At 37.1% G+C, this 14,034-nt stretch overlaps 2 protein-coding genes across 3 annotated transcripts; both read left to right on the top strand.

The window, feature by feature from the left end:
* The first annotated feature begins 1,238 nt into the window (after window positions 1-1,238).
* Window positions 1,239-5,992, top strand: rusf1 (RUS family member 1). 2 transcript variants are annotated; one of them, XR_012596707.1, is made up of 15 exons: window positions 1,239-1,556; window positions 2,189-2,266; window positions 2,365-2,479; window positions 2,568-2,613; window positions 2,746-2,778; window positions 2,879-2,984; window positions 3,778-3,879; window positions 3,985-4,055; window positions 4,154-4,338; window positions 4,479-4,536; window positions 4,624-4,688; window positions 4,789-4,911; window positions 4,995-5,060; window positions 5,150-5,322; window positions 5,443-5,992. XR_012596707.1 is itself a non-coding variant. In XM_074655952.1 (14 exons), exons 1-14 carry the CDS (start codon window positions 1,407-1,409, stop codon window positions 5,233-5,235), a joined length of 1,284 nt encoding a protein of 427 aa, XP_074512053.1. In that variant the 5' UTR covers window positions 1,243-1,406; the 3' UTR covers window positions 5,236-5,383. The 2 variants fall into 2 exon arrangements, 1 of the variants encoding a protein (XP_074512053.1); XM_074655952.1 differs by lacking the exon at window positions 5,443-5,992 and having other exon boundaries at window positions 1,243-1,556; window positions 5,150-5,383.
* A 314-nt stretch (window positions 5,993-6,306) lies between these two features.
* LOC141780638 (uncharacterized) lies at window positions 6,307-12,817 on the top strand. Its single transcript, XM_074655954.1, has 12 exons — window positions 6,307-6,468; window positions 7,573-7,774; window positions 7,966-7,998; window positions 8,248-8,369; window positions 9,270-9,381; window positions 9,625-9,657; window positions 9,761-9,793; window positions 9,880-10,113; window positions 10,848-10,951; window positions 11,250-11,415; window positions 11,510-11,568; window positions 12,323-12,817. Exons 1-11 carry the CDS (start codon window positions 6,404-6,406, stop codon window positions 11,552-11,554), a joined length of 1,149 nt encoding a protein of 382 aa, XP_074512055.1. The 5' UTR covers window positions 6,307-6,403; the 3' UTR covers window positions 11,555-11,568; window positions 12,323-12,817.
* Window positions 12,818-14,034: the final 1,217 nt, after the last annotated feature.

Below are 14,034 nucleotides of genomic sequence, written 5' to 3'. Positions count from 1 at the left end.
CAAGCGGTGACATACCCGATCGTTGAATGCACCTAATTGGTCCCTGGTTTTCTGCTCGCCGTTTCAAACAGGAAACAACATGGCGGCCTGCTTGTAAATGTTCTATTATTCCGTCTAAACACTCCACCAAATTATACTTCTGAAAACATTTTAAGCGAGAAATGGGCGATGCCACGGCTGAATCTCGTTTAATTTTAGAACTAGATCGCCTAGTTTGACAACTCGGTCCAAGTTTCGTGAACCAGATGCACGTACCCAATTCCCAATGGGACATACCACCGAAGGTGGTTGAGAACAACAGGGCTAAGGTCCTGTGGGACTTCAGATTCCAGACTGACAAGCAGCTGCTGGCTAACCAACCGGACATAGTGGTGGTTGACAAACAGCAGAAGAAGGCAGTGGTGAAAGATGTGGCGATACCAGCTGACAGCAACATCAGGAAGAGGGAACATGAAAAGGCTGAGAAGTATCAAGGGTTAAAAGAACAGCTGGAACAAATGTGGAAGGTCAAAGCCGACGTGTTCCCCGTGGTAGTAGGAGCACTCGGGGCTGTGACCCCCAAACTGGGAGAGTGGCTCCAGCAGATTAGGAACGACATCTGAAGCCTCAGTCCAGAAGAGCGCAGTCCTAGGAACAGCTACGAGAAATATAGATCTGTTGGATATATATATTGTGTATAATTTTGTAACTCTTTAAAGTTATTGGTAATACAGTTTATATGGTAGCCCTCTGCCGATCAGTACCTATAAAAGTGTTTCAAAGAGCCTTTCTACCAGGAATAATTTTCCTACTTTCATTGATTGTATTACATATATGTCTATTGTTGCATTTAGTCATAATGTCATTTATCATTATCATTATTATTAGTGTGTCTCCATAGAAATAGATAATAATAATAATAATGGTAATAATAATAATAATAATAATGATGATAATAATAATGATAATAACAATACGTATTATTATTACTATTATTGTTATCATTATCATTATTACTACTACTATTATTATTATTATTATTATTATTATTATTATTATTATTATTATTATCATTATCATTATTACTATTATTATTATTATTATTATTATTGTTATTGTTATTATTATTATTATTATTATATTCTTTTTTTTACATTTACATTTATTTCTATGTGCGTCTCTCTGTTGATTGATTGGTTGACTGAAGCCCCGCCTTAAACTCCGAATCCACCAATCAGGATTCTCCAAACTGTGAGGGCGGAAGTAAACACGGAAGTGCTTCAGAGCAAACACTACAGCAGAGGACGACACGTAGACTGTGTCCAGGTTCATGCCACACTGAGCCAACATGGACTTTAATTAAATACATTCCAGCGGATTTCAGACTGTTTTTCAGTTTAGCGTGTTTCTTGCTCCTAGCAGCCTAAATGGAGACAGAAAGAGGTGTAGTTTTGGCCACAGAGAGGTATGGCAGTGCAGAGTCTTGGAAGTATGTTGCCAAGGATGCAGTGATGGAGAGGAGAAGAGATGGGAGTGAAGGTGAATCAAGAGGAAACTCTATTGTTGGAGTGTTTAAAGTAAGGATTTATAACGTTTCCATGTACATTACAGTTCAAAAGTTTGTGATCTCCTGCCACAAAAGCTTAACTGGGTCAGGTCAGATGTCTGAGAGGACTAATCTATATGTGTGAGTGGTCTTTTCATGCTTTTAGGTTGTAGAAAGTCCTCTTTACAATTAGATGTCACTTTGTTTTGTACATGGAGAACAAAATGCTTTACAATGGTTCAACCAGACTGACAACTGAAACAGGGCAGGGCAGAAAGAGGCAAAGACTCCTCTGAGCAAAAGTTGTATAAGAACAGAAGAAATCACCAGTCATTGGTAAAAGAAACTGGAAGTTTAGCATCAAAATGTGTGTAGATTTAAACAGGAACAGGTTCCTGTTTCAGTATCAAGGTCACAGTAATGCAGCCTATAACAAGACGGAAGTTTGAATTATTTCAATCTTCTTCTTTTGGGGCTAAAACGTGATGTAAATAATACATTTGGTGTCTGAAGTATACAGTTTTTATCTCTGTTAAAAAAAGGCATAATTGAAGGAAAGAAGTAAAACGTCAATACAACAGCTGATTCCAAACTTTTAAACGGTACTGTAGCTACATTGACTGCTCATCCACTCAGATTCACATGTTAACTTTTTTATTTCAGAGTGTCTTTCTGCCTCAAGGCTATCCAGAGAGCGTCAGTGGTGATTACCTGCAGTACCAGTTTTGGGATACTGTGCAGGTACAGTAAATGATGCACCAAAACTACTAAGCTACTAACTACTAACTACTACTACTAACTACTATTAACTTTCCACTCTCTCTCTCTCTCTCTCTCAGGCTTTCTGCAGCTCCCTGTCAGGGACTCTGGCCACTCAGGCTTCTCTCAGAGGTGTCGGTGTTGGAAACCAGGAGGCAACAGTAGCTGCAGCCACAGTCACTTGGCTACTTAGAGGTGATCCCTAATTAAAATATACCATGAATATACATTACTCTTGCATGGTTGGTAAGTGCAACTTGCAAAACTAATGTTTCCTCTGCAGATGGAACTGGCATGTTGGGAAGAATCGTCTTCGCTTGGCAGAAAGGGTAGGCTCATATTTTGGGCTTTTTCCAGTGCAACACCAGTGTACATATGCTCTTCATTTTCCTTTTTATCTGTGCTCCTCTTTCACTGATGGAACTTCCTCTTCATGATCAGTTTCTTTGTCTTTGTTCCAGGAGTAAACTGGACTCTGAGGCCAAAAAATGGAGGTATGCATGATGCACATACACTAGATAACAAATACTTGGTCAGTCTACTCATTATCACCATTATTACCCATCTGACGTTCTTTCTTTGATTTCTTACCAGACTTTTTGCTGATGTTCTCAACGACATCGCCATGTTCATGGAAATATCGGCTCCATTCTTTCCTGCTTGCTTCACCCTGATTGTGTGTACTGCAGGGATATTCAAGGTAAAAAGAAACACTGTGGTTCAGTCCTCTGTAATGAAAATTAAAACCTCAATGTTCACTTAATCTGCTTTTTCCAAAGATAAATAATTAACTAAAAAGGTGAGCCTTGAGCTTAGACTTTTTATCACAGCATACTGTATGTCTTTCCAGAGTCAAGAATTATTATTATTATTTTTGATCAAATTATCAACAAATTTGTTGGATTATTGTAGTCTACACAATTTCTACATTAAAGACAAATGCCAATCGTAACAAAACGGAGGCCAAACAGAGAGGATTAAACTAGTGGTTCCCAACATGGGGGCTGCAAGACAAATCTTAGAGGTTGTGAGTGAACAGAATCGGAAAGCAGAAAATTAATATTATATTTATCTATCAGTGCTTTTTTTTCTCACAAGTTACTGGGTAATGTTTCACCCGAAGACCTCTAAAAATGTCTGAAATAAAACATTCTGAGCAGACAAAATCACCACCCGGTGACATTTGCAACCTGTGATGAGGTGTTGCAAGTCGACAGTGCTTCATTTGAAACAGTCACAAGTCAAAAAAGTTTTTTTAAACTTTGTAGCGTCTTAATCAGACTGCATGGCTTTTTCCTTTCCCTTCATTCATTCATTATTATCACTATTTGTATTCACAGCTCTGGAACCAGGCGACAAACTATAAAACTGTAATATGAAAGGGAAACTTGATTGATTATCGAAATATTCTGTTGTTGACCTATTAAACACTTAGGGTTGCTTAGTATTTATTGATAAATATAAGCTGATTAGTGTGTGTTTGTCTCCTCCAGTCCCTCGTTGGAGTGGCAGGCGGTGCGACCAGAGCTGCTCTGACTGTTCATCAGGCTCGCAGAGACAACTTGGCCGACATTTCTGCCAAAGATGGCAGTCAGGTACCATTTTTTTTTTTTACCTTTAATAGAAATCTGCAAAATTATCAAAACATATCCAGATGGGCAGTGTGCTTGTCTCATCTTCATATCTTTTATTTCCTACAGGAGACTTTAGTGTGTCTGGCCGGACTGTTTGTCAGTTTGATGCTCATTCCCCTCGTCACTGATAATCCAATGTAAGAGTTGTTATAGAAAACTTATATAAATTACCAGAAGAATCTTACACAGGGACTTGTTTTTTGAAGAGTCTGTCATGTCTTTCTACCTCTTTCAGCCTTACTCTCAGCCTCTTCTTCCTCTTCACCATCCTCCACCTCTTCGCCAACTACAAGGCTGTGCGCTCGGTTGTCATGGAAACCTTGAACGAGGCGCGGCTTTCGATCGTGCTGCAGCAGTACCTGAGAGACAGACGGATCCTGAGTCCACTGGAGGCCAATCAGAGAGAACCAGTTTTCTTTGGTACGGGTTTACTGACATTTTTCCCTGTAAAGCACCTTGTAAGCCTTGTTTTGGAAAGGTGCTATTTAAATACATTTTATTAGTATTATTATTAATATGTTCATTCTGTACATTGGAAATGGATTCTTCTGTTTTTTCAGAGTTTACGAAAACGCTGCCAATCAAACTTGGAGTGAGGCTGCAGGAGGTTGTACAAAGGTAATTTAATATTTTGCTTATATGATGAAAAATTACACACAATAAAAGTCCAACACAGTTTAGAATAATTTTCTTATTATTTTGTAGCCCAGAGGAACTGAATTTGGCTTTGAAGGGAAACAATATGCCTTACCTATTGGGAGTACGAAATGGTATGTAACATCCCATCCTCCTCCACAGAACAACAACATCTTTAAGAGCCATATAACATACTTTGAATGCTTTATTTTAACTGTGCTGTGTTCCTTTCAGGCTGCGTATGTGTTTGTTTGGGACCAGAAGCATCAATTTGTGATGAAATCAGAGCCATGTGCCAAGCTGTGTGGCTCAGCAGCAAGTTGAGCCCTCCAACTTCCAGAGAAGCTCCTACACAAAGTGAGCCTTTACCTCCATTCATTTCTTTACTTTACATTAATAGAAGGGTTTTCTCTCCTTTACACGCTTTTATGTTTTTAAAGGTATCTGGGAAATGGTGCAAGAGAGTCACAAGTTGATGGACACGATTTTCAATCCATTTCTCAAAGGTGAGCACACACAAAGACTGTTTAAACCTACAAATCACCAACTTTATCTCACAAATAGAAAACATGATTTTTGCTAATATAAATTCCAGGTGTGGAAGCTGCAGGATGGGACATAAAACGAACTTTACTGGACTGGGATGAGTGGAGGGTTGAGTGGAAAACAAAAATCAACTGAGCTGTGAGACATCTGCTGCTATTTCGCATTTTTAAAGGCAGAATGAGCAGGCTTTGTCGGTTGCGGTTTGTAAATACAACATTCAAAGTTGGCCCCTCCTCCCCGGCTCAAAGACACCAGAAGCACACACCCCCTGACCACGGTTGGGTTAGGGTGCTCGCCAGCCGGTGAAAGACAACCCCAGATTCACTCTCGTTTTGGAACGAGCTTTGTCCGCTTGCCGTTTCACCTCGCTATATTTGCGGGGGGTTTCTGGTGCTGTGTCCACCATTTTTGTAGCTTCCTCTTGGATGCGTGCTACGTTTTCATAGAGGCTGACACCCAGAAATGTCACAAACACAGCAAAATAAGAAAATACAGGCAGTGGGCAGGGTCTCTGCAGATACAGACACCACCACACACTTCTAGTGGGTCATAAATGATGATTGAGAGGGATTCTTTTTGTATGACATTGTTTTTCAGGAAAATCCTACTCATTGTGCCTTTAATGTTAAATAGTAATGTTTTAAAATATCCCTGGTTTGATTCATTCTGATTTCAAATCTTGTGTATGATACAAGTAGGGGAAAAAAAAATCTATATTTTTACGGGAATATTTTTTATTTTTTCAGGTATATTAAAATTCAAAGTTGGAGGGTCAGTGAACAAATGAATTGACTTGCTCCACATTTTTATTTTTATTTTTTAAAATGTAAAAGACACTGCATTTACCTGTGTACAAATGTGTCAAACAAATAAAATAAAATAAAATAAAATATGACTGTCCTTCTATCTTTTATCCACAAGGTGGCGCTGCAGGCATCGATGTATTAAAAGTTGCCGGGCGTTTATGAGCAATTAAAAACGCCCACAAAGAAGAAACAACATCCGTTGGTGAAATAAAAGCGACTTGAGTGACATGAATATATAATTAATAATGTTGACTAATCAATATGAAAGGGTTCGATATAAGACAAGTACAAATATAATTATATATTCTACCAATACTATACAATTATTGTAAGATTTAATCTTGCTGTCACTCCAAAAATGTTCAAACGTGTCAGGAGGTTTTTATTTTGAAAATTTTGACCGGAAGTATTTGAGTTGTATTATTGCTAGCATAACAGGTCGCTCAAACAACACAATCAGTTTGTTTGGTTGCAAATGAAACGAAATTGTGTACTAAATGGGAAGATATAAATGTGCCTACAACTGCGAAAGCTCCAGCGAGTCAGATGTGAAGTATTTTAAGTGAGTATTAACATTTATCAGCAGAAATCACAGAATAGCTGGCAGGTTAGTCTAGCTAGCATAAAGCTAACATAAACATTAGCATTAATCAGTTAAAAACACTTTAAACACTAACTCGTTTCAATGATTTATCTAACTACAAATATAAGAAACGGATACAGGATGAGTCTAACTTGATTCAGGCAACTATTTTGATAATCTTTTTATGAAAGCAAAAATGTTAAACCTTGTTTAGTTTCAGCTTCTCAGTTTGCTGCTTTTCTGCAACAGTTGAGACTGGAGGCAGACATGCTGCTAACGTTAGTATTAAACAATGAAAAGCCCCTCTGCTGTGTTTTAAATAGTCTCTGGCTTCTCTATGATAATCTAGTTCAGATTTGACAAGTCTAGGTATAGTGGTTTATGATCTGGATCTGGGTCAATGTGGTCTAGGTATGAAAGAGTAGTGAAATCTCCCCTTTTTTTTCTTTTTTTTTTGCATTTTCACAAATAGAATAAAGGTTTTACACATTTGAAACAGTGTTTTAAAGAGTCTCTGGCTTCTCTGTGATAATCTTGTTCCGATTTTACAAGTCTAGGTATAGTGTTTTTTGATCTGGACCTGGTCCAATGTGGTCTAGATGTGTTAAAAAACAGTGAAAGCTCCCTTTTTTGCATTTTCACAAATAGAATAAAGGTTTCACAAATGTGAATGTCGGTTTATGCCAGCATTAAGGCTTTACCTAAACAATATTTTCAATATATTTCAAACATATTATACCCTCTTACAGAAGAGTATAGATATGATTTATTGGACAGAAGAAGACTTTGATCCAGATAGACCTTACAAAACATGTTCATCTCTTTGCAACAGTATTTCACGATTTGTTTTAGATGTATTTTGCTTGCATCCATCACACCAGTAATAAATATATTAAAACTAAAATGTTTAAACTTTATAGAAGTACAGTACTCGCTTCCTTATGCATAAAACAATAAGTAATGTTTTACTATGAAGCTAATGAGAACTAAAAGACAAAAGTTACTGACTTTTAAATGGAGTTCAGTGTTGTATTATTTCCTGCACACATCAGAACTGTTTTAATGAGTTGTGTGCTGCTATAGGTTTCCCCTGTATAATCCCCGAAAGCTCAAGAAATGGCTTATGAACATGAAGTGGAAGGACTGGACCCCGTCTCGCTTCTCCGTGCTGTGCATCGATCATTTCGAGGAGCAGTTCATTGACAGAACAGGCAAATGTGTGAAACTTCGAGAAGATGCCGTTCCCACCATATTTTCATCCCCTGGCAAAGCACAGAAAAGAAAGGTTTGTATGTAGTTACTCAGTATCAGTGGATCATGTAAAAATAAAACATCAGCTGCCTCACTGGGTGAGAAAAGTAGTTTAAGAATAAGACAGTAAAACACTTTAATAGGTCAGCAGCTCCATTAAAATTCTGATAATTTTCTAAAATAAAGATCTCATATGTAATTACTGTCACTGTCCCCCTGCTGTAGGCTTCCATCAACCGAAGAAGTAAGAGATTAAAGGTGAGAGCATGTTTTATTGACATTTAACTGTTAGAATTCAGTTGTCATTTGTGGTCATTTTAGCAAGCTTGTTGGTTAATTTTCTCTGAACATTGTTTGCACAGATAGAGCTTTCTTGGATTGGGGTTAAAATGCAAGGATATTAACATAAATTCTGCCCTTACTTCACTTTAGCTCCATGGAGTCAGGTATTAATTGCTTTCAAGTTTCTGAACCCAGTGTGTGTTGTTTGTCTGTATTGTGAACCAGCCACCTGCAGGTGTTAAAACCTCACAGACGAGTCCAGCTCAGTCTCCAACGACCGCTCAAGCCACGGCAAGGAGAAGAGTCCAGAACAAAGAGCCCAGCCAGACAGAAGAAGAGCCTGCTGGGTATGTTACTATAAACACGGAAGTCTTAACCCTCCACTATTTTTATTGTATACTTGCTTTACTACCAGTCCACTCTGTTGGCATAAAGTTTCTCTGTGATGTCGTACAAAGCTGGCATCTCTTGGACCATGCTGATCAGTGGCCACTTATTTACCAACTGTTGTCTTGTAATTAGCTGTAATTAACTGTCCAAAACCCAAATATGTTCAGTTTAATATCATGTAAGACAAAGAAAAGCAGCAAATCTTCACATTTTAGCAACTGTAACTAGTGAATATTTGGTATTTTTGCTTGAAAAATGACAAACTATTGATTGATTGTCAACATAGTATGATCAGAATCCAAATCCGGTTTATTGCCAAGTAGTTTTCCATGTACAAGGAATTTGCTTTGGTATATTTCTGCATAACATAAACATAGTAAGAGAAAATTAAATTAAAAATAAATACACAAATCAGCAAACATAAATATAGAAAGGAGGAAAATGACATTATTAATTATTTTTAGAAGTGGTAGTTGTGGGAATGTGCAAAGGTTCTCAGTAGGAAGAATAAAAAGAGTATGCATGAGGAGGATTAATTGACTAATTGATTAATCGTTTCAGCTCTAGAATTGATTGCACTTCTCAACAGAACCGCAGTGATTTTCATTCACATTAAGTGTTGCATTTTTTGACATTTATTTACTTAATTGTGATGCTTTACTTCAAGTTTATAAAAGGTTTGAATGATTTTTTGATTAATTCATGCACTTTTGTGATCACCTGCATCAGAAACTGAGGAAGTAACACTTGGCAGTTTCAGTTTGAAACTAAAAACTATTAAGTGTTTTGTATTAAGTTCGAACCCATTTGGATGGTTGCTTCTTTAATATTTTGGCTTTTTCTGGTTTTATGTTCAGAGAGAAAGACCCAAAACAGTCAAATGACAAATGGAGGATTATAGTCGATGAAGGGCTGATGAAGATAGAGTCGTTTCCACATTTCTTCCATGGAGATTACTGCACACCACGGGCAAGTGCTATTATATATTATTTATTCTATAATAATCATCATGTTGTGATATGATATGATGTGATAACTTGGTGATGTCTTTATTTTACGTTCATTTTTAGCAACAATTATGGTATGACATTAGGCAAATCAAAAGCTGTTTGTTCTTAGGTGATTACCTTCATTAATTCAGTTTATTATCACATACTGTGTCATATTTATATCCAATTTGTCAGTTTGTTTATGTGTCACATGCACCAACAGGATATTCAGTGGGCTCCAGATGATGATTTGAGTGTAAGTAGTCCTCATGGTTTTAAACTACAGTGTGTTGTCTTTGTCTACTTTGACTTCTTAATTATGAAGTATTTTAATAAGTGCTCATCTGTAATGTTCACAGACAGACTGTGAAGATCCTGAAAAGGTGATAGAGGTAAGTTACTATATGATTACCTGAATGTATTTCAACATATACAACACAAACTAAAGTGACTGGCATTGTTGCCGTTGTGATGGCAGGTGAAAGAGCCGTGGCAGTGGCTCGGTCTGGATGTCAGAGGGCCGCTGCCCCAAACACTCAGCGCACACAAATACATCCTGACTGTGACGGACTACTACTCCAAGTGGGTGGAGGCTGTGCCTATGCAGTCGTGCCTCCCTGCAGATGTGGCGAAGCAAATCGTGGACATCATCGCCCACTTTGGATACCCGCTCAGAATCCTCTCCAGACTGCCTCATGACATCGTCCACAAAGTGAGTGCATTGTTCATTGAACTGTTCATATTGTTATAGAGAGCTTAAAGGGAAAATCTGTATTGATGTAGTTGATAGAAGCAATAAATTCCTCAGTGTGTGCTATATTGACCCAGAAAGCTGAGTTTGTAGCTGCAAAATCTGTTCTTCCTGCATCCAGCGCCGTCATTTGATGTGACAGTGACGTAGTTGGATGAAAGGAAGAACCACAGGCTGCTGTTTCAGCTTGGATTTCTAATCTCTGCCTCTGGGTAGCCTGGGGTTATCGTCCTCTAGATACTGCTAAAAAACAGAACTTCCTTGTTCTCTAGCTAGAGCAGAGGAATATGAAAAATACAGCAAATCAAGAATTGCTTACAGAGGTCAAGTGTTTGTACAAAACTGATATTGTAGCTCTTCATGGTATAATGTCCATGCACAGTATGTATAGCAGCATACGATTTGCTTTTGTTCAATGCTAACAAAATAATTGCCATTTTATCTTAGTTAAAATAACAATGTCCTCAGATTTGACTATCCAGTACAATAGTAGACAGCTGTGTAGCTTAAAATATGGAAAGAAAGGAAAACGTTTATGCTTTTCAGAGAGACTGAAGAAATAGAGCCAAAATAAAATCCCACTGAGCGACTGAGCTAGCTATACATTTAGTTTTATAATAAAGTATTTCAGGAATAATGTCCTAATCAGCCGTTGTTTCACATAAATATACTATGTAACTGTACCCCCATGCTAGATCAACCGAGAACTGAAAGATCTGCTGAAGATCACCGTCGCTCTTGTTGTTTATCATCAGCAGACGGGCACCATGGATTTGATCACGCAGCAGCTGATCGACAGGTTTGTACACTACCTACAGTGCCTTTTTGAAAATGTTACAGGCAATATTTATATTCATATTACTATATCTGTATTGCATTGATGCATCTTCCAGCTCTAAATCGACATGTTGTTGACCAGTTAGCCAGAGCAGAGGAATATGAAAAATATAGCAAATCAAGAATTGCACACAGAGGTCAAGTGTTTGTACAAAACTGATATTGTAGCTCTTCCTCAGCAGTGCACAAGTGTATCCTATTAAAGAAAAGTAATGCATGTAACTGAAAATGTTCTCATCATGACTGCATGTTTTCTACAGGATGGTAGGTGATCTAGCAGAGGAGCATGCAGCTGACTGGGATGTCTACCTGCCTGCCAAGGTTTTCAGTCTGTGTTTCAAAGAGCATTCAAAGACTAAGGAGAGACCCTTCTCAGTGCTCTGCTGTAGGGGACTGGAGCCCGTTCAGTCTCCAAGAGGACTAGATGTAAGTGCAGGTTTTGTACATTTGAGTTTTGACGAGCTTTTGTTTTAATATACTGTAAAATGACTGATGATGTTCTTGCCTCTCTGTTCCACAGTATGCTTATTCCAAGATCCAAGAAAGTGCTTTCGTGGTTAGATAGATGAAGTTCATTTGGTGAGTTGAATATATTTTAATACATGTTTTTGTGTGCAAGTATATACCATACTTAAATATAATGTTCTACATTTTTCTCTGGTCATGGATTTTGTGGAAAATCTAGGCATTTTCAGGAGGTGTTTTCCAGAAAGATATAATCAGTGAATTTAAAAACAATCTCAAGCCCCTTTTCCACTGGACAAAAAAAAAAACTAAAGCCCCCTAACATTTAACAGTTACAATCTGCATTCATTCTCGGGACAAATGACTCTGCAGTAGTCATGGGTATTTATTGGCTCCTCCAGCTCTGATCGGCAGTGATGGAAACATGACACCTGGGTGGACACAATCATTTCTGCCCCGTTTCCGGCGCTTTCTTTGCCATTTCAGCAACATATTCCATTCGTCTCTGTCCAAGCAGGACTATAAGATAGTTCCAAATTAGTCGGCACCGAGTTTTAAGAGAGATTGATATTAAAAGGAAATAAGCACTGTAACATTTTTCCCTGTTTACTAACCCTGTTTTCTGGCGCGTTTGTGACGTTGAACGTGACACATCAGAAAAAACCCCCAGAAAGGCATACTTGTCTACTGGCAATAGCAAAGGAATCTATAACCTATTTTTAGCAGGTTTTCCCGCATTTAAAAAAAACTGCATATACGCACTAATTTTGGTGGTAAAAGGGTCAGAAGTTTTGAGAATATTAGGGAATTAAAAAAAAAAAGTCACTTTAATGTACAACTTGTCTCACTCAGTATTATTATTTTTCAGGTCAATTGATGTGGAAATCAAACTGGTCTCGGTTTTATTAACAAACCAGGAAGGAAGAGTATTTTTTGGTCATGGAAAAGGGCTGGAATTCTTCAGTACTTCATGGCCACAGCGGAAACATGATAAGCCTGATAATTTGACCAGGATGAGGACTTTGTCGACAGGTATGGCAAATACCTGCAAATTCTTACAGCATCCTCCTCTCTCCTCAATGACTCAATATCATTTTCAACCCTTTCAATCTGACATATGTTTTGGTTTTGACCCGTTTTTGTCCGTCAGCTCAGTAGAAAGCCATTTTCATGCTTGTATATTATTTTTTCGATATATTCAGAATTTAACATTGTACTACAATGAATTGTCTTAAAAATGCTATAAAAATGTAGCAGAATGACTTTCGTTATTTATGTTTTACATCAGGATTAGTTTGTACCTGATTGTTGTTGTTTCATTTGTATAAAATGTAAAAATGTAAATAAACTTGCTTTAAATAAGAATTGTTTTGATCATATGTGCAACATACAAAATGAGACTACAAAGATACTCCTGCATAATCAATGTTTTTTCCAAATGAAGGCATTTGTCAGCAGTACGTATTGCCAACTTGTTTTAAAAGGTGTCAAACAAACAGCTGAGTTTCAGGAGCATTTGGTTTCAAGGGTCACGTTTTTTTTAAAATGCACCTCCTAAATGGACAGTTTTGGTACGTTTAAAATGATTTTTTTAATTATTATTTAGAAAGGTGTACGTTTTTATATGTTTTTATCTTTTTCTGTATCATATGAATTTACTGCTGAACAGCCAACCGAGCCACAATGTCATAAACATCATAAGAGGAAAAACAAACCCTGATCTTTCACAGCTTGTGGCACCTCGCTTGGTTTGTTTTTCTCAGCTGCTCTCAGTTCAGCTGTCCCACTCACTGCGGTGACAACTGTTAAGTCCTCCCACATACCGTAGAAGAACCAACCATTGAAAAGAAACACCTGTTTGTTTCACCATATTGAAGGAATGATTATGATTGGTCTGATGATGAAGCTCCGTTCAGTTTGTTCATTCTACAGAGATGTAATACTGCTGAGTTCATAGGGAAAATGAAGCTCGTACTATAACAAACACATTATTTTGTTGAATTGTGCTGATATATTGAACTGGCGTGTAAAACTCTGAGATTTTGTACTCTCTAACCCACGTATCATAATTAGTGAATTTCAGATTCAAGCTTTATTCTGACTGTTTTCACAAAAAAAAAAGAGAAATACACATTTCTCGATTTTGCAATTTTTAAAGCTAGAGTGAAGATACTGGTATCATATGAAACTAAAAGAAAACTAATGAATCCATTGATACCAACGATGTCATGCTAGTTTGTCACGAAGGGGGTTAAATAACACTCCCAACTTGCGCTAAATTTTTGGGAGGAAAAACTGTCATGGCCATATTCAAAGAGGTACCTTGACCTCTGACCTCAAGATATGTGAATGAGTCTCAACAATGCTCCCATAGTTATAAAACTATTTTTATTTTAATTATTATTGTTTATATATATAATTAATTTACATATATATATATAATTTATATATATATATATAATTTATTTATATATATATATTATTTATATATATATTATTTATATATATATATAATTTATTTATATATATATTATTTATATATATATTATTTATATATACATATTATATTTATATGATTTA

This window comes from Sebastes fasciatus, chromosome 13 (assembly GCF_043250625.1).
Source record: "Sebastes fasciatus isolate fSebFas1 chromosome 13, fSebFas1.pri, whole genome shotgun sequence".
Taxonomy (NCBI): Eukaryota; Metazoa; Chordata; class Actinopteri; order Perciformes; family Sebastidae; genus Sebastes; species Sebastes fasciatus.
The sequence above is the reverse complement of the archived record's forward strand: the minus strand, read 5'-3'. Positions and strand labels throughout refer to the sequence as shown.

Coding starts and splice junctions, on each gene's coding strand:
- rusf1 (XM_074655952.1), top strand. CDS start 1,407: ATGGAGACAGAAAGAGGTGTAGTTTTGGCCACAGAGAGGTATGGCAGT. Junction 1,557..2,188: donor CTATTGTTGGAGTGTTTAAA/GTAAGGATTTAT, acceptor TTTTTATTTCAG/AGTGTCTTTCTGCCTCAAGG. Junction 2,267..2,364: donor AGTTTTGGGATACTGTGCAG/GTACAGTAAATG, acceptor TCTCTCTCTCAG/GCTTTCTGCAGCTCCCTGTC.
- LOC141780638 (XM_074655954.1), top strand. CDS start 6,404: ATGGGAAGATATAAATGTGCCTACAACTGCGAAAGCTCCAGCGAGTCA. Junction 6,469..7,572: donor TCAGATGTGAAGTATTTTAA/GTGAGTATTAAC, acceptor GTGCTGCTATAG/GTTTCCCCTGTATAATCCCC. Junction 10,114..10,847: donor CTCATGACATCGTCCACAAA/GTGAGTGCATTG, acceptor CCCCCATGCTAG/ATCAACCGAGAACTGAAAGA.